Raw genomic sequence first — 27,389 nt, 5'->3', positions numbered from 1 at the left:
GACCACACATTGTTAAATTTTCAGAAATTTTGCAAACCAGTTGACATGTTGATAGCTTGGAATCCATAAAAACAAAAATCACGTTAATCTCCACCACTCTAATGACACCTCAGGTGGTAGTTTTGCATATTTTTAATAGCTGTATCATCAAGTGGCTATACTGCAGTTTACTTAACCTTTCCCTTAACCCAAATGTCCAACAACGATAGACTGGATTAAGAAAATGTGGCACATATACACCATAGAATACTATGCAGCCATAAAAAATGATGAGTTCATGTCCTTTGTAGGGACATGGATGAAACTGGAAAACATTTTCAGTAAACTATTGCGAGGACCAAAAACCAAACACCGCATGTTCTCACTCATAGGTGGGAATTGAACAATGAGAACTCATGGACACAGGAAGGGGAACATCACACTCCAGGGACTGTTGTGGGGTGGGGGCAGGGGGGAGGGACAGCATTAGGAGATATACCTAATGCTAAATGACGAGTTAATGGGTGCAGCAAAACAATATGGCACATGGATACATATGTAACAAACCTGCACATTGTGCACATGTACCCTAAAACCTAAAGTATAAAAAAAAAAAAAAAAAAACCTTTAAGTTGTTTGCATGGTGGGAGTATTTAAACCATAAAAATTAGCAGTGCTACCAACGAGGGTTTTTCCCACAAAGAGCCAGTTATTAAACATTTATCAGCACACTACTGGCCTTATTTCTCATCCAAAACAAAACCAAATATAAAGGGCAGACTCAAACTTTAGCCCTTTGGCCATGAGAATACGTTGAACATACTCCCCCTTTTTTTGAGACGGTCTCAGTTGCTTAGGCTGCAGTGCAGTGGTGTGATCATAGCTCACTGCAGCCTCAACTTCTTGGGCTAAAGCAATACTCCCTGCTCAGCCTCCAGAATAACTGGAACTATAGGTGTGCATGACACCACAACTGGTTAATTTTTTGATTTATTGTAGAGATGAGGTTTCGCCATGTTGCTCATGTTGGTCTCGAACTCCTGGGCTCAAGTAATTGTCCCACCTCAGCTTCCCAAAGTGTTGAGATTACAGGCGTGAGACACTGCTCCTGGCCAACATACCTTATTTTGCTTAGCACATTTTTATCCTACATTGATACATATTACATTAATCAGTTGAATTTATCTAATTCTTTAATGAAAGAATAAAAAATATCACCAGCCATGAGCATTCACTAAAACAGACCACTACTTTGAAGATTTTACTATGAAAAAAAGAAATAATAAAAATTCAAACCTTTTTTAACTTGAATTTTATAAAAATAACCTACCATGGTAGTTTTCATTATTAGAACTCTTTGGAAATAAATTTGGCAACACACATCGAAGGTCATCGAAATATTTGTACTCTTTTTTTTTTTTCTTTTTTGAGACAGAGTCTTGCTCTGTCACCCAGGCTGGAGTGCAGTGGCGCGACCTCGGCTCACTGCAAGCTCTGCCTCCCAAGTTCACGCCATTCTCCTGCCTCAGTCTCCTGAGTAGCTGGGACTACAGGTGCCCAACACTACGCCTGGCTAATTTTTTATATTTTTAGTAGAGACGGGGTTTCACCATGTTAGACAGGATGGTCTCAATCTCCTGACCTTGTGATCCGCCTGCCTTGGCCTCCCAAAGTGCTGGGATCACAGGCGTGAGCCACCGTGCCTGGCATATTTGTACTCTTTGACTTAGTAATTCTACTTCTAAAAAGCTATCCTAAGGATATAATCTTAAATGCTGAAAAATTATATTAATCATGATGGTCATGATAGTTAAAAAGTTGTGAATAATTTAAATGTTTTTCAAACCAAGGTAAAGATAAGTAAATTGGAATATAGCCACTTGATGATAATACAGTTGTTAAAAACGTGCAAGTTTCTATCTATGATGTTGTCATGGTGATGGGGATTTAACATCTGTTTTGTTGGTTTTCTTTTAAACTTTTTTTAATTTCTAAGTTTTTCTATGGTGTTCTTATGTTAGTTTTGTAATGACAAAAAGAATTAATTAAAAATAGTAATTCCTGAATCAGGTGGGGGAAAGTACAAATTCCAGCATGCTTTATTGGCTAATTTGACGTCTCTAAGGCTAAGCTCTTTAGATTATTTTTTTCATAATAAATTAACACAGAAGAGCCCAACTGGGTTGTAGCATTGGACCTAGATTTACTGCCCTTCCTAAAAAATGCTTGCTCTGAGAACACAATGACATGCATGTTTCAAGGGAGTAAACAAGAGAAAGGTGAATGGGACTACTGTTGACAGGGTGTTGCCTTGTTAAAACTAGTAGCCTTAATTCATTTAAGCAAAAGACTTGCCTTAGGGGTGATTCCGCACCAGAAATTAGAATACAGGCCCCGAGACTCCAGCATGGGGGCCACAATAGTTTTGTTTTCTGCAATCAGTAGATTGAGGGTCTGTGGATTAGTCAGGAAATTGTCAACATCTATGAACTAGGAAAAGAAAAGGATAATGTTAGGTGAAAAGGTGCTTTTCAGTAATGAGTTTGAGAATAACCCAGCCCTTCTGAAGGATCCCAGAAACTTGCTCATGACATATGGAACCAGTTATCTATGTCCTCCTTATTGAAACCCATTGCAGCTAGGTGGCTTTCATTCAGTCAAAATACCTTTAGTCTAACTTTCGTATGTTGGGCTCTGCATAAGGCACTAAGCAGTAAATTGGTGCTGCCATACTGGGCATAGCCTCAACCAGGAACCAACCTACACTTTGGCTAGTGTTTTAGGCACAAGATATTAATGGCTCCCAAGACATTAAAGGTTCATTCAAAAACACTTATTGACTGCCCAGTCTAGGTACAGATGGGCATGCCTACTTAGCTTTTCTATAGTAATGCCAGAGTAGCTCAAAACAGATCTATCAATGTATTTTAATGTGACAAGCAGAATTTTTGTTTAAGTACATTATATCAACCCATGCTAACCAGTGAAGCTATTTCCTGTTCTTAGAAGTCCATGTTAACAGTGATTTATTTAGAGACAGTATAACAACAGATTCTAATTTACAAAAGAAATAATCATACTGAACTGTACACTGAAAAAGGGATAAACTGACAGATTTTACATTTTGTAGATTTTATCACAATAAAAAATTCAGAAGTCTTCATTTTTATGATAGTCCATCTGTTTACTCCAAATTTTGTGATTTAACATTTGTACACTTCAATGGCATTTAAACAGCTATACAATGTTAAATATTGTCAGTACAATTTGAAAATTTCTATGAAAGGATTTGTGTCACAAGTGTGCGTGATACATTATTGGGCAGATTTTCACTGTGGTTGAGGTGCTGGGGATGGACATAAATTCTCCAAAGAGAGCATCACTGTGCCAAGCAACAGATGCTATTCCCCAGATCATTCAGGAGCAAAAGGGAACCATTTCAGAGCTGTTCAACTGAATCACTTTTTTAGATAATTACTTTTTCATATCCCCCAAATTCTTCCAGAAAGTTATAAGAACAACTTACATTGCTTTACCTACAGCATTTCCCATGAACTAAAAATATGCAGAGTTCTTATGCCTGTTGCATGGCAGAGACCAAATAATTCAGGCGCTTCTTCACCTACCCACTGAAAATCCATGTGGGCCAGAAGATGAAGTCCAGGGAGCCCAATATTAAACTACCAAAAATTTCCTTGTGCCTTTCTTAAAAAGTAGGGGAGTCACTGCCTAATCAAAAATATTATTTTGATTGCTTCCATGGTTCTAGTTTTTGGACGGTAATTTGGATACATTCGAGATGACAGTTGTCAAGAAATCAAACATCTGTTTTTACCAGAATGTAGTCTGACCATTTTTCCCTCGCAGTTCGAAGGGCTGCCTGTCGTAGTTTCATCACATGGGCAAACCGGGAGGTTGGCCAGTGCTTTGGTCCAATTTCATCAGGGTAAGACCTAAAATAATAATAGCTCATCATTATTGAGTGCCTACACGTACCAGGCTCTGTCCTAAATGTTTATATGTATTCATTTAATCTTCTATCAATCCCAGGAAGTAGATACTATTATTATTGTTATCATCATCCCCATATTACAGATGAGGAAACTGGAGCAATGAGAAGTCAAGTAACTCACTGCTCACTGTATACAAGAATCTTTACAAGAAATATTGCAATGGGTTCTCATGAGAGCCCTTTGAGGTGAGTACTTCTATTCTCTGCATTTCACAGGTGAGGATATCAGGGTAGAGCAGTTAAGTCATTCGTCCAATGGGGCACAATCAAGATTTGAATCCAAGCAAAAAGCTCATGTTCCTAGACAATTTTTATACATCCCGACATCGAATAGATTTGGAGAGTATGCAGTGTAAAACATGAGTTTCCCAGGAAAAACGAAAGTTTAATTTACTTGGAGTTTTCACAAATGATTCCACACAGTCTAACACATTGATCTATCTTAGGTCAAGTGAGATCATGGGATCTCTATCAAGATTCACAAAACAGCCAGGCAAAGACTCTTTCATGGCCACATAGACAAGTGGGTTGGAGCACACTCCAAAACCCTTCTGAAGGCACCCAACTGGCACGGACATTGATACTGTTGCAGTAACCCAAAACTGGCCACCACTTCAAGATCTCATAGCTGCACTGGCAGTACCTTTGTTTTAGTGAGTGAAAAACTGCAAAAACAATGAGACTGTAACTAAACAAATAACGTTAATAAAACTATGTACAGCACAGGAATTTTCTGGAAGATCTTCCCCAATTATTGTTTCAATGAAAATCAATGGAATTCTCATTTTTCTAAATATATTCCCCCAAAATGCCTGCTTTAATATTTTTTCACACTGACCTTGGCATATAATACGTTTAGTCAAAACCTGGCTGCAGAGAACATTACCAAGATGCAAAGAAGGGACACAAAGTATTTCTGTGCCATTTTTGTTAGGCCAGACTCCATTATAAGGCACTCTAAAGGAGTGTTTACAATCTTTTACAGTGTTCAGACTTCACTGTTAAATTTTGCTTGATATACAGTCCATGGACTTGGATTTGAGAAATACATATGTATATATTATAATATATCATATTTGTATATATTTCTTTATAATATAAATATTTATAAGAATTCTTACATATAGAGAGACTAGAAGAACAGAAACTTGCTCTGGAATGGCATTTATTATTACTATAATACAAATTTGGCTTTCAATAAATGACTTCTCCGGGGAAGAAATTCAGGCAACTCCTTCATTCTATTTCTACAGTTCCTTAAGGTAAAATTGTAGTAGCTTTGGGAACATTTATAATAGTAAGTTTTAAATAAATTTATTCTTGTTCTTATTTGTTCATCCAACCAGTATTAATTTAGTGCCTGCCAAGAATATGGCTCTGAGGGGAGAGGGGGAATATAAAGTGTTTATATATTCTAGCCCCTGCCAAAGAACTTACAATTTATTTACAAAAAAAAATACACTAATTGCATAGTTAATTAACAATGTTGGTTGTGTATATCATTGTGCCAAAAAGGATGACATAGAATATAAGCAATACAATTGTTGAGACAAAGGTAGATATTTATAACTGAGTGATTAAGAATAGGTTTCTATAGTAGGCATGATTTAGGATAAGAGTTAGTTATAAAGAAGGAAAGGGTCTTATATGACCTGCACAAGCAACAGTGTGGGGTTTGGAAATAAAAGGAACGTTCTGGATAAAGCACATTTTCTTTTGGTGCTGAATTCATGGAATTTTAAAAATATAAGTCTTAGGTGTTTGAACTTTGTTCAGTTCCTAAAGAGTAAGTGAAGTATTTTTAATAAAGAAATGAAACCATTTCATTTGTATTTGAGGTAGATTGATTTGACTGTATGATATGTAGGATGACTTGGAGATAGAAGCAATTAATAAATTGCTATGGTGGCCGGGCATGGTGGCTCATGCCTGTAATCCCAGCACTTTGGGAGGTCAAGGCGGGCAGATCACAGAGTCAGGAGATGGAGACCATCCTGGCTAACATGGTGAAACCCCCTCTCTACTCAAAATACAAAAAATTAGCCAGGCATGGTGGCGCACACCTGTAGTCCCAGTTACTCGGGAGGCTGAGGCAGGAGAATCGCTTGAACCCAGGAGGCGGAGGTTGCAGTGAGCCAAGATTGCACCACTGCACTCCAGCCTGGGTGACAGAGTGAGACTCCGTCTCAAAAAAAAAAAAAAAAAAAAAGAAAAAGAAAAAGAAATTTCTATGGTAACCAGGCACAAAGGCTCACACCTGTAATCCCAGCACTTTGGAAGGCCAAGGTGGGAGGATTGCTTGAGGACAGGAGTTCAAGACCAGTCTGGACAACATAGTGAGATCATATCTCTACAAAAAATAAAAATAAAATTATCCAGGCATAGTGATGCATGGCTGTGGTCTTAGTTACTCAGGAGGCTGAGTGAGGAGTATTGCCTGAGCCCAGGAGTACGAGGTTACAGTGGAGCTATGATCATGCCACTGCACTCCAGCCGGGGTGACAGTGAGACCCTGTCTTGAAAGAAAGAAGGAAAGAGAGAGAGAAAGAGAGAAAGAGAGAAAGAAGAGAAGAGAAGAAAGAAAAGAAGGAAAAGAAAGAAAGAAGGAATTTCTATGGTTAAGACAGGAAATTACCTAAATGAGCATCAGCAGGGGATCAATTAAATAATTATGGTAAATGCACATACAACAGTGATCATGCAGTAAAAAAATGAAAATTACCTCCTTAACTATTGCTATAGAATGATTATCAAGATATAAGTTGAAAGAAGCAAGGTATATGTAGAAAGTATACACATATTCACTATGATCCTCCAAATATAAAAGTTTATATTTAAAATATGAATAAATGATATCAATATTTAAAAATATAAACTGTCATGGCAATTTATTTATGAAGTAATGAAAATCTGAACTTGGCTGGCAGCTGTGGGAGTAAACAGCAAGACAGTACTGTGAAGATCTCTAAAAGGGAAAAATGGCAGATATTCAGTACTCACATAGCTACAGAAATGAAAGACAATGAAAAGCCACATGTACTTCCAAACCTGGAAGCCCTGAAGAGCTAGTTAAAGAGGAAGGGTAAATAATGAGTTTACAAATTTTGCTCTCACTACTCACTCTGGTTCATCCATAGGCCTCCACTCCACATAGTGATAGAGTCTCTGTACATTTTTCAACCACTCCCTGAGTATTTCTGTTGTATTATCCACATTGTGATCAGTGGCTGCCCTGCATGAGAGAAAGCACAATATAGTTTAACCATGTCATCCAAAGAAAGAGAGGGAAATCCAAAAGACCCCTGACTAACTGAAAGAAGAATGGCTACTCCTGGAAAAAAAATTGTATATATGAAAATAATTCCCTCATAGTGCAAACTAGACAATAAATTTCTAAAGTGAGAGACACTGCTTAAAATTATCTTTGTGTCATTAGATCCTTAAACAGGGCTCAGCCAATTGGAGAACGTGTAAATGGTTGCATTAATAAATAAACACATGAAAACACGAAGACAGTGTAAGCATAAAATGAATTAACCGAGAGTCAATTAATGAATCTTCTTGGAAATTTTTCTACATGTTTTAATTTTCAGTTACCTAGGATGTAAACTCCACCTTTTAACTTCATTAACAATGACCCTCAATTTGAGCAATAATTCTGCTTCATCTTCATTTCAAGTCAATTTTCTGACCGCAACAAAATATCTAGTCAGTGCTGCTTTAATCATTGTGAAGCTACAATAATAATTATCAATATAAAACTCAAAATTTAAGGTATCGTCAATTATCTATTTTGGATTAACTTTACCATCACGTTTACAAAATAGAGTATTTTCAAAAGCCTTTAAATAATGTATACAAAACTTGTGCCTGTTCTACCTTGAAAGTTTAACAAATGGATCCACTTGTAAAGGGGCTTAACTCATTTATTTAAAAAGTATTTTCAAATTGTATCACAAAGCAAAACCCAACACATGTAAAACAGTTATTCAGAACACCTATAAATGAAGAGATAATGAAATGAAAAACAGAAAAAGAGAAGAAAGCAGGAGTTGTAATCCTGACAATAAACAAGGTAGAATTCAGGCCAAAGAGTATTAAGATCACAAAGAAGGAGACTTTATAATACTAAAGGAGGCCATTCACATCAAAATATACAAAGTGTGAATATCTATACACTTTCATATATTACAGGGGTTGGCAAACTTCCTTTCAAGCAATAGATAGTAAACATTTTAGGTTTACAGGCCATATACTATCTGCAGCTACTACTTAACTCTGCCATTGTAGTGATAAATCAGCCATAAACAATATGTAAATGAATGAGCATTACTGTATTCCAACAAAACTTTATTTACAAAAACAGGCAGCTGGTCTGTAGGCTATAATTTGCTGACCCCTAATATAGTAGAAAGTATAGAAACTGTAAAGAAAAACAGAAATAACAATAATAGGAGATATTAACATACCACTTTCAGTTAAAGATGGTACCAATGGGGAAACAAGTAAGTATATATAGGATCTGTACAACATACTAACAGAGACTTCTCAAGTGCACATGGAACATCTGCTAGCACTGCCCAACAATTACATCCCAAAGAAAGCCTCCGTAAAATTGAAATTATATAAACAACATTCTCTGATCTAAATGACATATATGTAGAAGTTGATAATAAAATAAACCCCCCCAAATCCACTAAAAACTCTCTTATAAAGTTGTTTTTTTTAAAAATAACAATTACTAGTGGAAAAATAAATACAAGCCAATTTCGGAACTTCCAAAAATTAATAATGAAAATACTACATATCAGAATTTTGGGATACAATTAAAGCAGTGATTACAGAAAAATTCAGTTTTATATGCTTAAATAAATAAAAATAAATGAGTTAAATTTCTACTCAAAAAGCTAGGAAAAAAGCAACAAAGCAAACATATATAAAGAAATTAATAAAGATAATGGTAGAAAGTTGTGAGATATAAAACAGAAAAAGAGTAGAAACAAACTAAAATGCTGCTTCTTTGAGAAAGATCAATAAAAGACAAGCCCTAGTTAACCCACCTAAGACAAACAAATATAAAACAATAAGAAATGTTAAGGATGGGAAACAAGATGATTGATTTGAAAGAAAAATTTTAAAAACGTGTAAGCAACTACTTTGTACAACTCGATAAATTTGAAAACTAAATATAATAGATTTTCTAGAAAAATGCATGTTAGCAAAATTAACTCCTGAAGCGATATAAAGCTTAAATGAATAATTTCCATGAAGACAGTAAAGAGGAAAAAAAACCCAACTAGGCTCATGTGTTTTTACAAGGAAATTCTACCAAATCCTACAATAGATACTTCCAGTGCTGTACAGCTTGTTATCCAGAGTATAGGAAAAAAATGAAAATTCTAAGTTCTTCTAATATTGCAAGTATAATATTGATGTCTAAACCGTATGAAGATTTATACACACACACACACACACACACAACTACAGACCAATATCCTTTAATGCACATGCTGTAAAAATCTTAAATAAAGTATTAGCAAACAGAGTCCAACATCTTATTAAGAAAATATAGCATGGTCTAAGAATGTTCAATATGAAGGAATTTCATTAACATAATTCACTATGTTTATGGACCTGAAGAAAAATCGATTATCTCTGTAAATGTGTAAAAGGTCTTTAACAAAATTCCACACCTAATCCTGGTTTTCGATAACCACACAGAATACAATTCAAGCAGATACTAAAAAAAAAGCCACTACAATTAAAACTGTGTGGTAATGACACAGGGATAAATGACATAGGGAGCCCAGTGGCACAGAACAGAAAGTATAGAAGTTTAGTATATGATAAGGGTATCATGTAATATTCCCATGGAACAAACCTGCACATATACTCCCTGTATCTAAAATGAAAGTTGAAATTTAAAAATAAATAAAGTTTAATCAAAAAAATATATATATATATAATACAGTTTTGAAAAATAATCAGAGGTACAGATGAAATAATTTAGCTTCTATTGCATCATTACTTTCACTGCTATTTGTAGGATGATTTAAAATAAATTGAAAGTAAATATAAATAAAGGCCTAGTGCGGTGGCTCATGCCTGTAATTGCAGCACTTTGGGAGGCCAAGGTGAGCAGATCATTTGAGGTCAGGAGTTTGAGACCAGCCTGATCTACATGGTGAAACCCGTCCCTACTAAAAAAAAAAAAAAAAAAAAAAAAAATTAGCTGGGTATGGTGGAATGTGCCTGTTAGTCCCAGCTACTTGGGAGGCTGAGGCAGGAGAATCACTTGAACGTGCGAAGTGGAGGTTGCATTCAGCCGAGATTGGGCCACTGCACTGCAGCCTGGGTGACAGAGCAAGATGCTGTCTCAATAAATATAATAAATAAATAAAACATAAAAAACAGTCCTTTTCATTAAACATGAACCATTATAGTTTTTAATTGGTATTAAATTGCCACTAAATATATTTAAAATTTTTTTTTATCTCCTAAAAAAATAATCTTTAAGAGAGGGAATGTTCAGGAATGTTCAAGAGAGAAAAATACATTGTTAAACAAAGCACAGTGGAACTCTATTTAGATAGGGAATACATTTCTGTAAAATACCAAGTAACTTAAAACTATGTAACTTGAGCCATAGGGTATAGAAAAATGGGACATAGAGGTATGTAAGTAATATTTGAAAATATTATCTTGTAAAATAGATACTTAAATTAAAACTAGCCTAATTAAAAACATTATCCAATAACTAGAGATGACAGCAATGGCCAACTTGATCTACTTTCAAGTGTCTTCTTGAAATTAGATGAGAACCAACTCTTCTCTTCTCGGCAAGATCTTGGAGGGAGAAAGAACCACAGGCCCACCTGGACATTCCATGGCCTGGAGAGGGAGAGAGGTGATGTGTGAAGCTGACAGTTTTGAGGGATACCAGTTGAGCATGTTAGGACCAAGACCGGGTAGGAGGAGCCCTTAGCAACTCACAGAGGTGGGAAAGTGGTCCCGAAAGCAACGTGGAAGAAGGCCACAGGCTCCACTGTGTTTGTGATTGTGCCAAAAAGGGCAACGTCAGCAAAGTCACATCCACTGTGACTCATGGCCACAAGCTACCAACGTCCAGGGTATGCCACGAAGAGCGCGATGAGAGTCTAACCACTGGTCTCGTGATAGGAAGCATGCAGAGAGCAATTCCTGAAACTCAGAATTTACCATAAAGCACCTTATTCTTCACTCAAAACATTATGAAGAGGAGTAAGTTAAAACTAAACAAAACAAAAATTCCTTATCACAGTGTTAGCCAAAAGCTATGAGAATTCTATATTATTCTTAAATTATTTATAAATGGCATAGTAGAATTTGCCAGGTGCAGTGGCACACACCCTTAGTTCTAGCTACCTGAGAGACTGAGGTAGGAGGATCACTTGAGCCCAGGAGTTCCAGGCTGCAGTGAGTACAACTGTGCCTGTGAATGGTCACTGCACTCCAGCCTGGGCAACATAGCGAGAACCCATCTCTTAAAAAAATAGTCTAGGTAATTTATACAGCATCTACTTCTTTCCTTGGTTGTTGTTTCTTCATTACACAGGACTTCTTAAATTCTCTTTGCCTTCTCTACATCAATGCATTTCCTAATCCTTTTGACAAAGTTGGTCTTACCGTACGAAATGCATTTTCCTGGTGTACAGATTAAACAACTCCAAAACCTACCTAAGCATCCACTCCTGATGAACATCCTTAGAAATTAGCTGCCTGGAGTATGCAGAGGTACACATGTCTAATTAAAAACAGATGCACAGATTTCAAATATTTATTGAGTTAAAAAACTGTCTATACTGCTACTTCCCTGAATTAAGATTCTGTTTGTTCTCAGGCTTCTGAGGAAATGAACATGTCCTCCAGTTGTGGCTGGAGAGAAGTGCATCCATCCTGGTCTTTGAAGTGCAGGGCCAATCTCTCCTACACTCATTCCCAGAGGGGGAAGAGGAGGAAGAGCAGTGAGGGCCACACCAGCCCACCGAGGAAGCCTGGCGGTCCCCACTTAAGACTAAGTTTCCCTGCTCCTCCTCCCCACTGTCAAAAAAGGCAAAAACGCAGAAATCCAGGCAGACATTTCTAACTGCTGCCTTGTAATCGCTCTGACAAAAGTATGTTTCCATTTGAATGCATAATAATGAAAGCAATACAGGCCCTGGGCTATTCAGAGGGTTGGACAGAGAGAGATACCAAAGGCCCACATGCAGGCTCTCTGGAGGAAACCCGAGGCTGGTGCTAACAGTTCTATTTTCAGAGCCCTGTAGCGCAAGGCAACAACAGCGCGGTGCTTATCCTGCTGCAGCACTCCACAAACAGCTAGACACAAAAACCTCTGCGGCTGAGGTGGATTTTTCCATGAAGCTAGGAAGCTGAGAATCCAGAATGTGTGAGGCCCCTCAGGAGTTGCTGAGGCACAGTGGCCCCTCTCTCAGTCTGAAGGCTCCTTGTGGTTCCTGTGGAAAATGAGTACTGCCTCGAATCTGTCATCCTCCTCCCAATCAGACCAGAAAAGGCACCCAGAAAAATCGCAGACATCACTAACGGATTCCTTGAAGAAAACAAATGATGTGCAAGGACAGCTGGACATCTGGAGAGGTGATCTGCAAGTAATTGACAGTGAGTAATCAAACTGGAAAACCACAGATTGTGAAAACACAAACAAGGGCTGGCTGGGTGACCATGTTTCCGGGAGGCTCACACGGCTCAGTCTTTGCCTCAATTCTCTAACTAGAGTGGGTTCACACCTAAATCAACACCTCCACTCACTCTCTCTTCCCCGGGTTTCTCTGACTCAGGATAAGACAGCAAGGAGAGGCTGGACGCAGTGGCTCATGCCTGTAATCCCAGCAGTTTGGGAGGCTGAGGCGGATCACCAGAGATCAGGAGTTCAAGGCCAGCCCAGCCAACATGGTGAAACCCTGTCTCTACTAAAAATACAAAAATTAGCCAGGCGTGGTGGTGCGTGCCTGTAGTCCCAGCTACTTGGGAAGCTGAGGCAGGAAAATTGCTTGTACCCGGGAGGCAGAGACTGCAGTGAGCTGAGATCCTGCCACTTCACTCCAGCCTCCAGCCTGGGTGAGAGAGCGAGACTCTGTCTCAAAAGAAAAACAACAACGACATAAAGACAGCAAGGAGAGCTCAGCTCTTGAGCTGTTTTTAATTTTCTTTGAAGGTCATATTGGGACAATAACTTTCCTTTACCTCTAAGGAGCCCTGGTACCTGCCAGTCACCAAAGTCTCTCCCTTCCACTTTTAGGGGAGCTGTGGACCTGAGACAGCTTCAGTGCTCACGGTTGGCCACCTCTCTGTCCATGAGTCCTGGCCTGCTTTCTTTGGAGCTAGTACCTGAAAAGGGAGTGCTGGTAGAAACAGGTGCCACATCCACACTGGCCACCTCTCACCCTAATGCTGCCCATCTGCCTTCCCTCTGATTCTGCTTTTGGTTCCTATGTCTCCTTCTTCCTCTTCTCCAGCTGTGCAAGTTAGCAAAAGCCCGTGAGTCTCGGATTCAAAATTGAATTAGGACTAAGGGAAACACATATTGGAGATGTGATCACAGCACGTGTAGGGATCCCCTTGGCTGATGATGCTCCCAGGTCAACAGGTGCACTGTCACTGCTACATGGAAGGGAGCACGAAGAGCAGGCCAAGAAGTCAACATGTCTGCAGGATGAGACAGCTTTACTGCTTGGCTGTGGAAAAAAAAAATTGAGATTTATCTGGCAATGTCTAAAAACACTGACATTCCTCCTTGTTCCAGAAGTTAGTTTTCATTTCTAAGTCTTGCCTCTTAAGACTCAGGGCCAACTAGAAATAATTAGAACTGACTCATTTATTTTGACCACAAGTCCTACTGAGGTTGTTAGGGCTAAACTCATATTGGTAAGCATGGGGCCACTGGAATCATATTAAAGATGAAGACTGGATCTCTCAGCAGGTGGGACACGGAAATTGAGGGCACAGTACTCCTTTATTTTATTTTATTTTTGAGACGGAGTTTCACTCTTGTTGCCCAGGCTGGAGTGCAAATGGCACAATCTCAGCTCACTGCAACCTCTGCCTCCCGGGTTCAAGTGATTGTCCTGCCTCAGCCTTCCAAGTAGCTGGGATTACAGGCATGCACCACCATGCCCAGCTAATTTTGTATTTTTAGTAGAGACGGGGTTTCACCACATTGGTCAGGCTGGTCTCAAACTCCTGATCCTCAGGTGATCCACCTGCCTCAACCTCCCAAAGTGCTGGGATTACAGGCATGAGCCACCGCGCCCAGCCAGGACATGGTACTTCTGATCACTTCCATCTGTACTGAGACTCGGTATGTCCTCAGCTTCCCTGCCACACCCCAGAAAGTCTAGACCTCTGTCACTATAGAAGAGATCTGCGGTTGGTGGAGCAGCAGGATAACAACACTGGACAGCGACTGATCTATTGATCTTGCTGCCTGAGAACCTGCAAAATATGTTCCCCAGAGGCTCAAGGAAATGGCAGTGGAATGAACAACAAAGTTAGTCACCACCTGGACAATCCTCACCATGACTAGTGAGTTGGCAAAGGTAAATTTTCCAATTCAAGACTTCAAATACTGAACTACCCTCTCAGATGCTTCTTGTTTTCATTGAGCAAAGAAGACTCATTGGTGTAGAAAATAAAGAGCTCCACCTAAAAATAAAATTCCACTAATGAAAGCAACTACTGAAATTCATTTTCAAGAAAGGTCATATCATCAAGTCCCGCCACCTCTGTGTCCAGTCTCAAGGAAAGCCTCCCCAGCAGCAGACGTGCCAAAGGCAGAGACATGCTCAGCCACTCCAGAAAAATATGCCAATTGATTCTTGCTTCTTGGTTACCGGGTAGAATTCTGTCTAAAGATCTGGAACCCTTTTTCTGGGTGGAAACTAGATATGGATATGGTTAAGGACATGAATATGGATTGGGGGTCTGGGGATTCCGCCCACAAAAACCCTTTTCCTAGATCCGATTCATACCAAGTCACTTAGTTGCAATTCTTCCCAATGAACTAAGAAATCAGAAAAACTCACTTCTCATGAAAACCTCCTCACCAACAAAATTGATGTTTATACTTCCTCAACATCCCTCCTCAGTATGCCCCATTTCATCCCAGAAACAATCATAGACACAACACACCTGAAGCCTGGGTATATGTGATGTAAAAATAAATATTTGATTCTAGAAATTCAAGCAACCAATCAATTTCATCCCTAAATGGCATCCCTAAATTTTTCCTGATGGTAAAATTTGCTGATTGACCAGTTAACAGTCAATTCAAAAGCCCATTATCATCTCTCAATAAAATTAATAAACAATTAAGCATATTATAATTGAGCTATTTTTGGTACTCATGATTCTGAGATATATTTTTCTTCTCTGTGTTAAGAACCTCTCAACATTATGTCACACACTAACCCATTTTTAGCCTTATGATTAACTAAGTTACTCATTATCTTTATTTGCCCTGTTATAGAAAAGAAGGCTGAGGATTAGAGGTTATGACTTGCTTAAGTCATGCAAATGGTGGGTGCTAGAGCTTGGCCTTTTTATTTAGGCCTTCTAATCCGTCCCTTAACACCCACCCCCCCCACCCCAGGCTCCCCACCACACCTGTCCAACAAAGAGTAGATGACCAGGAAACATCTGTCAAATTGGAAGTTCTCTACCTTGTCAAGGATATGGATCAGGGCCGGGCGCGGTGGCTCACGCTTGTAATCCCAGCACTTTGGGAGGCCGAGGCGGGTGGATCACGAGGTCAGGAGATCGAGACCACAGCGAAACCCCGTCTCTAATAAAAATACAAAAAAATTAGCCGGGCGTAGTGGCGGGCGCCTGTAGTCCCAGCTACTCAAGAGAGGCTGAGGCAAGAGAATGGCGTGAACCCGGGAGGCAGAGCTTGCAGTGAGCCGAGACTGCGCTGCTGCACTCCAGCCTGGGTGACAGAGCGAGACTGTCTCAAAAAAAAAAAAAAAAAAGGATATGGATCAATATGACCAATATGATCATCTCAGGACGACAGGATGGAAATGCCCTAGCAAAAAACAAAAGAAAAATGGGAAGATTCATCCATTCCCTACAAGCTTTGCTTAGGTTTACTTTCAGCATAATTTTCCTTGGAGTCACAGCCCTTGGAATTTCATGAAAATATCAGTGGGAGCGTCTGAGACAAGACAAATATGTTTCTCCTTTGTCTATCTACCCTCTTCCTGTTTTCGTTCTCCTTTGGCCCTTGTTTATTCTTCTTCCCACCCTTTTCACCCACTCATCACGGCCCCTTTTCTCATCCTTATTGGATTTTCCAATTCTGTTAAGTTCTTTATTTTATGGGTGTACCCTGAAGACATGTAGTTACTAGTTAAATGTAACACTGGTACTAAAGAGAAGACACAGCAGGATCCAAAAACATTTTCTCCAGGAGTCCTGAACCTCTACACCTCCAAACCCATCAAGTTAGATTGGACACCCTCTATCTGTAATTATGCATCACTAGCTTGCCGTGCTTCCAGCACTGTGCTTGCTCCTGTGTTATAATTAACTGGTTCTATTTCTTTCTTCATTACTTGACTTTCTTCCCTGAGGACAGGGACTGTCCCAGTACTTAAGAGTTCACTTATCATGAGTTTGATGAGTGAATGAATGAATAATTTCAGGGAACGTCTCCCCATCCAACCCAAATGCCTGTAAAGGTTGAGCACAGATAACAAAGAAGTGAAATGGGCCATGTATGAGCCAACAGTGTGAAAGGAGGACTGTTGAGAATAGGCACATGTGGGCCCCAACTGATTGCTGCTGCACTGGAATGTGTGCCCAGAAATGCTAGGCTTTCAAATTGTTTCAAGAGAAGCTGGCCATCTACTTTTTAGAGATAAAAGTCTATTTATAACCTGTACAAACTTTTAGGCTGAAATGCCACGAAAATATTCCACCCTGGGAGGAGGTCTCTGGAAATCAACATAAAAAACACATTATTTCATCTCTTAATAGCCCAGGTCCATCTATCCACACATGCTCAGGGCACATATTTCAGTAATTAAATATTTCAAATATGGCTGGGAGGATAGCAATACTATCACTTTGTTGCTTTCACAAAACAGAAAACATCTTCCATGAGAAAGAAAAGACAAACACGCACAGATTAAGCAAGGTGTAAGTAATTCTCTCAACCAGTCTAATATCAAGAGAATTGGAAAGAAGAAAAAAATGATGGCGGCACCACGGAATTAGTGTAAGTGTACACTTCCTGCAAACACCGTACATACCTCTTCTCATTGCACAGCAACTAAGACATGATTACTGCTGCACAAACTTTTTACTAACAACTTTATTGAGATATATTTCACATACCGAATATTCCCTCTTGTAAAGTATAAAATTCAGTGGTTTTTAGTTGTGCAACCATCACCATTATCAAATTCCAGAACATTTCCATCACCTCAAAAAGAAACCCTACACCCATTAGCAGTCACCTCTCACCCCTCCAGCCCCTGGTAACCACTATTCTGCTTTCTGTCCCTATGGATTTACCTATTCTCGTCCTTTCTTATCAATGGAATCATATGATTGTGGCCTTTTGTGTCTGCCTTCTTTCACTTTGCATACCGTTTTCAAGGTTCACGCATGCTGTAGCACATATCAGTACTTCACTTCTTTTTATGGCTAAATAATATTCCATAGTATGGATATGCCACATTTTGTTTATCCATTTATCAGTTAATAGACAGTTGGGTGCTTTCACTTTCTAGTTACTATGAACGATGCTGCTATGAACATTCATGTACAGGTTTTTGTGTGAACGTATGGTTTCATTTACTTTGAGTATGGCTGCTCAAATTTTAAATACTATGGAAAAAGAAGAAAATTTATTTTATTTTATTCTTTACCCTTTGTGGAGAATCTACTATGTTCCAGGCAGTAAGCTGACCATTTTACGTATATAACTTTAACATTTAAAGTAATTCTCCTGTAAGTATTATTATCTCCATTTTACAGAGGAGGAAAGTGAGGCTTAGAGACTTTCTTCCAAAGATTGTTTTCTTTCCATTTATACTTGATCTTTGATATGTATTTTTCTTAATTTCTGAAATTCTCAGTTTTCTGTTCCAATGTGGCAAAGAGGAATCCTTTACTCTGCTTCATGAGTATCTTGGTTGTACGTGAGAGGAGCAGATGCAAGGGCCCGGGAATGCGTGGGCAGTTGCAAGGAAGTGAGAAGTGTCAGGTCTCAACAGAGGAGCTGGGTGGAGCAGCTGAAACAGGACATGGATGATTAAACTCTGAGGAGGGATGTCCAGCACTGCCTAATGGTGCCTGGCAGGGCAATACTACAGCAAAACATGGAGCCTCTGAAACACGAGGTCATGGGGGAACTGGAGTCAGCGCGACCACAGGGAAAGTCACAGCCCAAGGACTGGGCTTCCTACGTGCAGCAATTATTGACAGGAGGATCTCCCTGCTCTGTTCTCTGGAGGAGAACTGGCTGAACTGTGGTGACAATGTAAAGGCCAAGTGGTCTCTTGGATTGAGGACTGGGAGAAAGCCGAAGGAAGCGTCCATGTTCTGTGTAGAAAGATTTACTTTGATTCATTTCTTTCTGGAAAAAAACTGCAGCTAAGAATGACAATAAATATTTTGGTTATCTATTAATCCTGAGTTCCTTGACACTACTGTTTCGCTAACGACTTCCTTAATCAAATAAAAAGTATGAAGTCAGGAGGCATGGCTCTTTCACCAATTAACTCTGTAATCTTAATGAATGTACTGAACTCTCTGTGCCTTGTTTTTCCATCTGTAAAATGGGACAATAACATCTGCTGCATCTACCTAGCTCACTGGGTTATTTTGAGGAGCCAACAGCATGTGAAGGAGCTTTCAAGAACACTTTCCTTGAAAGCTGGCCTTCCCTTGGCTGTCCCCAACACACACACAGATCCTCAAATAAGAAATAAGACAGCTTGTTGAATAGTCTCTTAAGACACATGCGAAAAAGTTCAACACATGCATTTAAGGCAAACAAACTGGAATTACCACAGCCTACCATTTTTTAAGAATAAAAGATATACATGTCCATTAAACAAAGAGAAAGTGAAAGAAATGTACAGCAAGGACTGCTAATTATCTCAACATCAGTTCTCTTTTTCCCTAGTAATAGAATTTTTAGCTGAGTCTATGACCGTCCAGCTTAAAGAGTAAACTTTAGGCTCAACGACAGCAGGGACATTTGTCTCTTGTTTACTGCTCCATCCTTAACACTTAGAACAGCGCCTCGCACACAGTGTGTGCTCAATAAATATTTGTTGAATGGTTCCTTTCACATCAAACTCCTAGCCTAATAAGAACTATAAAAACACCTGTACAGTTCCCTCAGTTCAACAGACACTGGCTATGCATCTCCTCTGTGCCGGTGATCATGGCACTTGCTGGAAAGCAACGCCTTGTCATTCACATCAAGATGCACCCAGTTTCTCAGAGCTGGACAGGAAATACAGATGCGTAAATAAATAACTGTAATTCAGTATGACATTGTTGATGATGGATATATGACAAGGTCTCCAAGTGCCAGGGAGGAGGGAGTGGCTAGAAAGGTGTGGGAAGGGCCACGAGAGGCTTCTCAAAGTATCAGAGGCTTGAACGGGGGTTTGAAGATTGAGCAGATATTAAGGGAAGGTAGAAAGAAGAATGTTCCAGAAAAAGGAACAACATATGTGGAGGCAGAAAGGGATGAAAGAGTCTGATGTGTTTGTGGAACTCCACGTAAATTTGTTGGGCTAGGGCTTACAAGCCAAGAGGGCGAGATGGCTATAAGGTGTTAGGGCTGATGCAGTTGTCAGGGATGGGGTAGGTACAGGACACAGTGAAGAGGGGTGACCCCCTTTCCTGGGTCCCTAGCATCTTGCCCTCCTTTAAAAAATAAACTGGTTTATAATTCTCTGAAATTACGTGTTTTTCCAGATTGTGACAGGTATTGCTGTTAGCATGAGCATGGATTTATTCTTTGATTCCTCAGAGGAAATGTTCAAAATATACATGATGTGCTGGCCTATTTTATTCAGTTCCAATTCCATCCACAGGTGCAGCTGCCACATAGTCTGGGTTTTCTGGGAAAGGTGTGATTTCTAACATTCCGACCGATTTTCTTCATAACTTCATTTGTACCTCCCAGAGCATGTGTCCAAAGTAAACACTTAACATGTGCTTGTTGAATGAGTAAGCGAACAAATAAATGCTTGTATAAATCAATGACACGAACGAAAATAAAGTGGTTATATTTATTAAGGGTCTATTACTTAATGAAAAGCAGAAGCAAATCTGTAATAGAACAATATTAGATGCATATGAATCATTTTGATTTTTTTTTAAAGCCATCACACTTTTCTCTGCTATAGTATTTGTTTCCCCATTGAGAAAGTTGGACTAGAAATGTGAACAAAGAGAAAAAGTATAAATTTACAAACTGAATTCAAGGCTGTTTTCCCACAGAGTATCCCAGAATGAGAACTTGGCCCTGACTAAAAAAAAATGTCAGCCCAGTCAGTCACTGTTATCCAATACCTGTTGTCCGGGTTCCAGGAACAACACTCCTGGCCCTTTCAGGAGGGAGAGAAAAATGTTTGCTTTGAATTTACCTGCTTTGAGAAATTTTCAGTCTGGCCTTCCCATATCACTTCATTTGTGGTTCCTTCACATGGCGGCGGTGGGGGGATGTTGCAGGAGACTACAGTTTGGCAGGTGTTAGATATATGTTCATATACTAGACTCACACCCACAGTAAATTGAAGAGTCTCAAGTCATATTTTTGAGGAGTTTTGAGTTATTTTACTTAGTCGTAGTGTCAGGGCAAACAGGAGGCTATTCTGATGGTATTTTTTTTTTTCCATTTCTATTCTGGAAAACTACAGTCAGAGGGAAGGAACACCGTGTGCTCCTAACATTCCCAGGGTCTGTGTGGCTTTGTCACTTGCTCCTGGGAGAGGAGCACGCATAAATACACAGCATATAGACGTGTTGCTGTTGCCTTTACTACTCACTGCCCTTCTGCAGAGAGGGGAGCAGTGAGAGCTAAGTGCTCACTCCTGGCCAGGCATTGACCTAGAACTCTAGTAACATCTCATTTAATCCTCACAACAACCCTATGATGTAGTATTCTTACTATCTCCATTATACAGAGGAGGAAAATCAGGTCCAGAGAGGTGACACGTCATGTCCAAAGTCTCAGAGGTAGTAAGAATTAGAGCCAGACATAAGTCAGACAGCTGGACTCATGATGTCCCATCTACCACTACTCTAAGAGGCTTGCTTTGAAGCTGTCCTTTGGAGTGAAGTTTAAAACAGAAGGAAATACTTTTAAAGACAGTAGAGGGTAAATTCTAACTTTGTCTTCAAAGTGCTAGGTATTTCAGTAGGCTTTACGTATCAGTAAAACTGCTGCAACCACGGATCATTTAAGTTAGCTTAGAGTCCCCACGGGTCATGGGCCATCTTCGCGCCTCAGAAACATAGTCAACGAAGCACTCATAATTTTCAATGATGTCTTAAAGAATGAATGGCACCTAATGATGATTGACTGACTGACCTCTTTAATATTTCTCAAAACTTTCAGTCAAGTTGTTTATCTGGTCTCTGACAGATAGGTTTAAGAATCTTTGCTCTTGCTGTGAATAGAGTTATCAGTTGAAAGGATGCCTGATGCACTAGCTTTTTAAAAGCTTGCTCCAGATTTCATCTGGTGACTTTGGAAGGTAGGACACGGATACTGGGTTCTAGACTTCCAAGGTGCTCAAGGCTTCCCCAGCCTCCCCAAATGGGTAAAATCCCCCAGTTATAAGGTTTTTGGTACCATGTATCTCTTCTTTCTAGTACTTATCAGAGTTGTAATTCTACATTTATTTCTATGGTACTCAATAATTTATTTCTCCTCTAATGGTTTATAAGCTCCAGGAGGGCAGGGATATGTCTATCTTTGCTCATCACTATATCCTCAAGCCCAGGACAGTGCCTGGCATCAGCACTGGGTAAAGGGTTGCTAAATGAATAACTAGATGCAAAAATACCATCCTCACTTTTTAAAAGAAAACTCTAAATATTTAAAATATGTATTTTTCACCAGTAAAAATGAAACACACATTCAGATAAAGAAGACAAAATGTCTTTTGGGGCACTTCCTCTCTCTTTCATAATCCATATCTGGAAAGTTTGACTTTCTTGTGGGCTCTGGAAACAGGAAAGAATCAGATGCTGTTTGGTATTAAGCTGCTGAAGGCTCCAGGGGAGCCCAGTAACCTATCTAAGAGGAAGTGGGGAATGCAATCAGTTGCTTTGAAGGCAGCACCCAGGAAATATCCGGCCAGGACAGAGGTTCAAGCGAATATAATTGTGGTAGACGGTAAATATGGCAACAGGTGAGTAATTCTTCTTTCTGGCTTTCATTGGGGTGTGTCTTTTAAGCCAAATTAGAAATCCAGCAAGAGGATTTGGTATGCATCATTATAAACAGAGTCCAGCTCCAGCCAATGCAGGGAGAAGGCTGCAACCTCCCTTTCAGACCCAAAAAAGGACGCAATGCCTCCCTGAGGAACAAGTAGACCAAGGTCAGCTCTGAATACCCTTCCTTCCCCAGCCCCGGGTCAGGCCATGTCTAAGGCGTGCTTTAGTCTCTAGCTGTCACCATGTTCTTTTGGAGGTGCCATGTAAAGGAAGCCAACAAAGTCCAACATTCAAAGTTCATGTCCCCAGAATTTCCTAATTTTTCAATTGCCTCTGTAAATTATTTTAGAACATGTCACTGTTAAAATTCTTATTTTCATTCCCACATCGTGATGTTTAGAGAGGGAATTAGGCATTACCAGAGCTAGATTTGAACTCGCTGACCCAAGTTTCTTCAGCAGAGGATCCAAAAGGAACCAAAACTTTCATCAGGACTGTTATGTGTATGAAGACATAAGAGAAGCCTTTTGGTACAACGTAGCACTCAAGACAAGGATTCAGTAAAATAAATCACACTCATTTTCTCCTGTAATTCTTTTTTTTTTTTTGAGATGGAGTCTTACTCTGTCACCCAGGCTGGAGTGCAGTGGCGCGATCTTGGCTCACTGCAAGCTCCAGCTCCCGGGTTCACGCCATTCTCTTGCCTCAGCCTCCCAAGTAGCTGGGACTACAGGCGCCCACCACCAGGCCTGACTAATTTTTTGTATTTTTAGTAGAGACGGGGTTTCACCGTGTGAGCCTGAATGGTCTTGATCTCCTGACCTCGTGCTCCGCCTGCCTCAGCCTCCCAAAGTGCTGGGATTACAGGCGTGAGCCACCACGCCCGGCCTCTCCTTTAATTCTTACAGCATCCTAGGAAGTAAGTATTCTCCCTATCTTATGGATGAGAAAATAGTTACAAAGCTAGTAGGTAATGGATCCATAATTCAAGCCTAATTAACCCTGCAAATTATTATTATTATTACTTTTTGAGACAGAGTCTTGCTCTGTCACCCAGGCTGGAGTGCAGTGGTATGATCTTAGCTCACTGAAACCTCTGCCTCTCGGGTTCAAGCGATTCTCCTGCCTCAGCCTCCCGAGTAGCTGGGATTACAGGTGCGTGCCACCACGCCCAGCCAATTTTAGTCTTTTTAGTAGAGACGGGGTTTCACCATGTTGGCCAGGCTGGTCTCAAACTCCTGATCTCAGGTGATCCGCCTGCCTTGGCCTCCCAAAGCACTGGATTACAGGTGTGATCCACTGCACTTGGCCTTAACCTGGAAATTAAAGGTGAATTTTCAAAAGCAAGGAATGAAGAGATTTCTTTTTGGTAAGGTCTTATGGGGAGTAACAGCAAAATACCTGACATAAAATCAAGGATCTTATATCTAGTCAGATTTTTAAAAAATAGAAAATAAAGCCATGTGTATCTGACTATACTGCCTATAGATAAATTCCATTTTAACCAGAAGGTGGCATGGTGAAGTGACTTCCGAAACCCTTCAGCTATTTAATCCTGGCTAAATTACTTAACATCTCTATAAGCCTTAGTTTCCACATTTGCATTGTTGTAAAGACTAAGAAATCACATATGAAAAGGATAAACTTATTATTAAAAAAAAAAGAGAAGAAAAACAATAACATGAATACATATCAATAGTCATTTCTGAATACATAAAATTTCCAAACTTGTAGCAAGAAAATTACAAATATAAGTACTTCATCAATAAAAGAAATAAGTGCTATAATCCAATAAAAGGCATTTGGCCCTGATTGAAGAAAAAAATCTCCCAAACAACCAAACATTTTTAAAAAATCTAACCACTGGCAAAAGTGATTTTTGAACTCCAAACCTATAATGAACAGTTCAAAACACATATAGTCATGTCTGAACATAGATGAACAAAAATCTTAAAACCTTAGCAAAGTAGAATACAACAAACGTGTCAAACTCAGTAAAATAAACATCCTCTTGAGTGAGTGGCGGGTGGAGGGAGAGGAACAGGAGAAATGCCTAGGCAGCTTCCAGAGAGTTCTTCAAGCAGGACATTCTGCCAGTGGAGGCGCAGCCTCCGGAAGCCAGAGCCACGTCAGGCTAGCAAGCGCTCAAGTGCTTCTTGTATACTACCTTGTATGTTTGCTTCCAGCCGGTGTGTATTTTTTTTTTCTTTTTTTGGTTTGACTATTTGTTTTTCTAAGGAAACCTTTGGGTTTTCTTCACATTTTTTTCCCTTTAATATCCCAATTTACTTAAAATATTCCAATTACCTTAATACATGTAAGTTTATTGTCTTTCTTTATCCCTTTAATTGCACTTTTATGGGGTATTCTAATTTGTCATCTTTTCCTATTCTCCTTTTGAATCTTACATTTTACTTTAAAAATTACGTATACCCCATTTTATTATTATATTTTTACTCCTTATTTATTGTCCTTATATTTAATCCCAACTGTAATATATGTTTTTAACTTTTCAATTTTATTGAGTGCTGTTCTTTTAAACTCTGTTATCTGAGTTATCTAAGTAAATGAATCTTGTGTTTCTTGTATTTTAAATCTTACAGTATTCTTTTCTAGTCTTGTCCCAACTGGTTTGACCTCCAATGCCTTGTATGCTGCCAGGCCCACGAAAGACAGGCCATAAATGTTAGAAAATAAACAGCTCCGCACTGGACCACAGCGGGCCTGCATGCTGGGGAGGAGGCGCACAGGCTTCTCCCACCCCTTCCTTGCACCTCTGATAAACCCTCGGGGAAATCACCCTGTGATCCCTTCAGGCTAACAGAAGAAAATCTATATGAAAAAGAGAAGGCAGAAAGCTGAAGTGATAATATTTAGAATCCTTAGAAGCTGGAATGCCCACCTAAAGATAAGGCGATTTATGTAGTCCCAGCTACTCGGGAGGCTGAGGCAGGAGATTGGCATGAACCCTGGAGGCGGAGCTTGCAGCGGGCCGAGATTGCGCCACTGCACTCCAGCCTGGGCGACAGAGCGAGATTCCGTCTCAAAAAAAAAAAAAAAAAAAAGATAAGGCGATTTAAAGGTGTAGACAGTGATTGGGCTTCAGTGCTGAACAAAGACATCTAAAAATCAGGACTGATGAGACAAAATGGACAGAAAACTCCATGAAGACGCAACAAGGAGACCTAGCTCAAAACATTTTTTGGACTCTGGAGCTCTGAAAAGGGGTATTTTCTGCCAAGTTATCTATCCGCAGACAAAAGTAAATGTTTTGACATTCCTGCAGGCTCTGTAAGTTCCCCACCTCGTGAACAAACGCCTGCCTAGAGGTGAGGACCTGTCAACTGACACTGCTTATCTGCCTTAAAACCTCAGTGCAGTGGCCTTCTCTAAACACAGGGCAAGGGTGCTAATTGGAGAAGCCTGCAGTTCTCCCTCAAGTGAGAAATACCTACTGAGAGAAACTGAAGGTCTGGACATACAGCAGGTGTCCAAGACCCTAAGAAAGTAAATACTATATGGGTTGAGGGAATGACCTATTATAAATAGGGTGAATATGCACCCAGAGGGCACTGCCACTCAGGCAATCAACATATTAACTACTTAGGCTTTTTTACATTCTTGAGCTTATCCTTGAAAGAATTTTGATGGTATAGTGCCTGAGTCAGGAAGGGGGTCAATACACATGAGGTGAATGAGTGAATGGACAAGTGAATAAATGAATAAATAAACTCATGGCGTGGATCAGGGGTAGGCAGTGGAAAAAGCTCTATAGAACAAGAGGCTTAAGGTCTGGCCACAGGCCCACCATCAACCTAGCATGGAATTTCAAGCAAATCAATTTACTTCTCAAGTTTATTTTCTGTAGAAAAAACCACATTTTGCTTAACAGAGGTGTTGTGAAGATAAATATAAAATAAAAAAGATTCCCCCCCAGTGTTCTGTATAGGTAAGACATTATAAATTGTTATGTCTTACTATAAATTTTATCATGTAAGATTATATAGAAGTTTAAGAGAGTGATAAATGAACCCTTGTACATACCACCTAGCTTAAGAAGTAGATTTCTTTGAAGTCCCCTTTGTGCCTTCCCTAGTTACTCCTCTTCCTTCTCGGCCAATAATCTCTAGTCTGAATTTTTGGTTATTAATTCCCTTAGTATTTTTTATAGCAGGGGTGTCCAATCTCTTGGCTTCCCTGGGCCACAATGGAAGAAGAAGAATTGTCTTGGGCTACGCATAAAATATACTAACACTAACGATAGCTGATGAGCTATTAAAAAATTACAAAAACAACCTCATAATGTTTCAAGAAAGTTTATGAATTTGTGTTGGGCTGCATTCAAAACCGTCCTGGGCTGCATGTGGCCCATGGGCCGTGGGTTGGACAAGCTTGCCTTATAGTTTCACTACATATGTATATAACCCCAAACAAACTATACTTTAGGCTGTTTTTGAACTTTATATAAATAGATTCATGTTACATGTGTTTTCTGTAGGCTTAACACTGACTTAAAACTTACACATGTTGATACTTGTATCTGTAGTTAATAAATTCACTGCCAATGCTGTAATACCTCACTGTATTATTATACTATAATTTAGTGATCTATTTTACTGTCAATGGACATTTAGCATATTTCCAGATTTTTGCAATTACAAACAATGCTGCTATGACCTTTGTTGCATGTATCCCCTGCTGTATATGAACAATAGTGCATTTAGGAGTGGAATTCCTGGATCTGTCATAGGTCTGAACATGTTCAACTTTACTAGGGAATGCCAAATTGTCTTCAAAGTAGTTGCACCAATTGATAGTCCCAGCAGCAGTATATGCAAGTGTCTGTTGCATATATATTCCCAGCAATGCTTAGAATGTTGTGAGATTTTAAAATTTTTGCCAACCTGGCTGCTGAGAAATGATATAT

The 27,389-nt window shown here is 39.5% G+C and overlaps 1 protein-coding gene across 6 annotated transcripts in view; it reads right to left on the bottom strand.

Moving 5' to 3' along the window:
- Positions 1 to 27,389, bottom strand: part of COLGALT2 (collagen beta(1-O)galactosyltransferase 2) — a 100,838-nt gene that overhangs the window by 32,947 nt on the left and 40,502 nt on the right. For 5 of the 6 annotated variants that reach the window (XM_032136519.2, XM_058430644.1, XM_058430642.1 and 2 more), the window contains 3 exons: positions 7,113 to 7,223; positions 3,815 to 3,932; positions 2,335 to 2,469 (listed from right to left, as the gene is read on the bottom strand). In XM_032136519.2, the coding sequence (XP_031992410.1) occupies positions 2,335 to 2,469; positions 3,815 to 3,932; positions 7,113 to 7,223 (364 nt within the window). Of the gene's footprint in view, positions 1 to 2,334; positions 2,470 to 3,814; positions 3,933 to 7,112; positions 7,224 to 13,378; positions 13,726 to 27,389 lie in introns of all 6 variants that reach the window. The other variant, XM_058430640.1, reaches the window with a different exon arrangement.

This window comes from Hylobates moloch, unplaced genomic scaffold, assembly GCF_009828535.3.
Source record: "Hylobates moloch isolate HMO894 unplaced genomic scaffold, HMol_V3 SCAFFOLD_18, whole genome shotgun sequence".
Classification (NCBI taxonomy): Eukaryota; Metazoa; Chordata; class Mammalia; order Primates; family Hylobatidae; genus Hylobates; species Hylobates moloch.
Note: the sequence above shows the minus strand (reverse complement) of the source record. Positions and strands in the feature narration are given on the sequence as shown.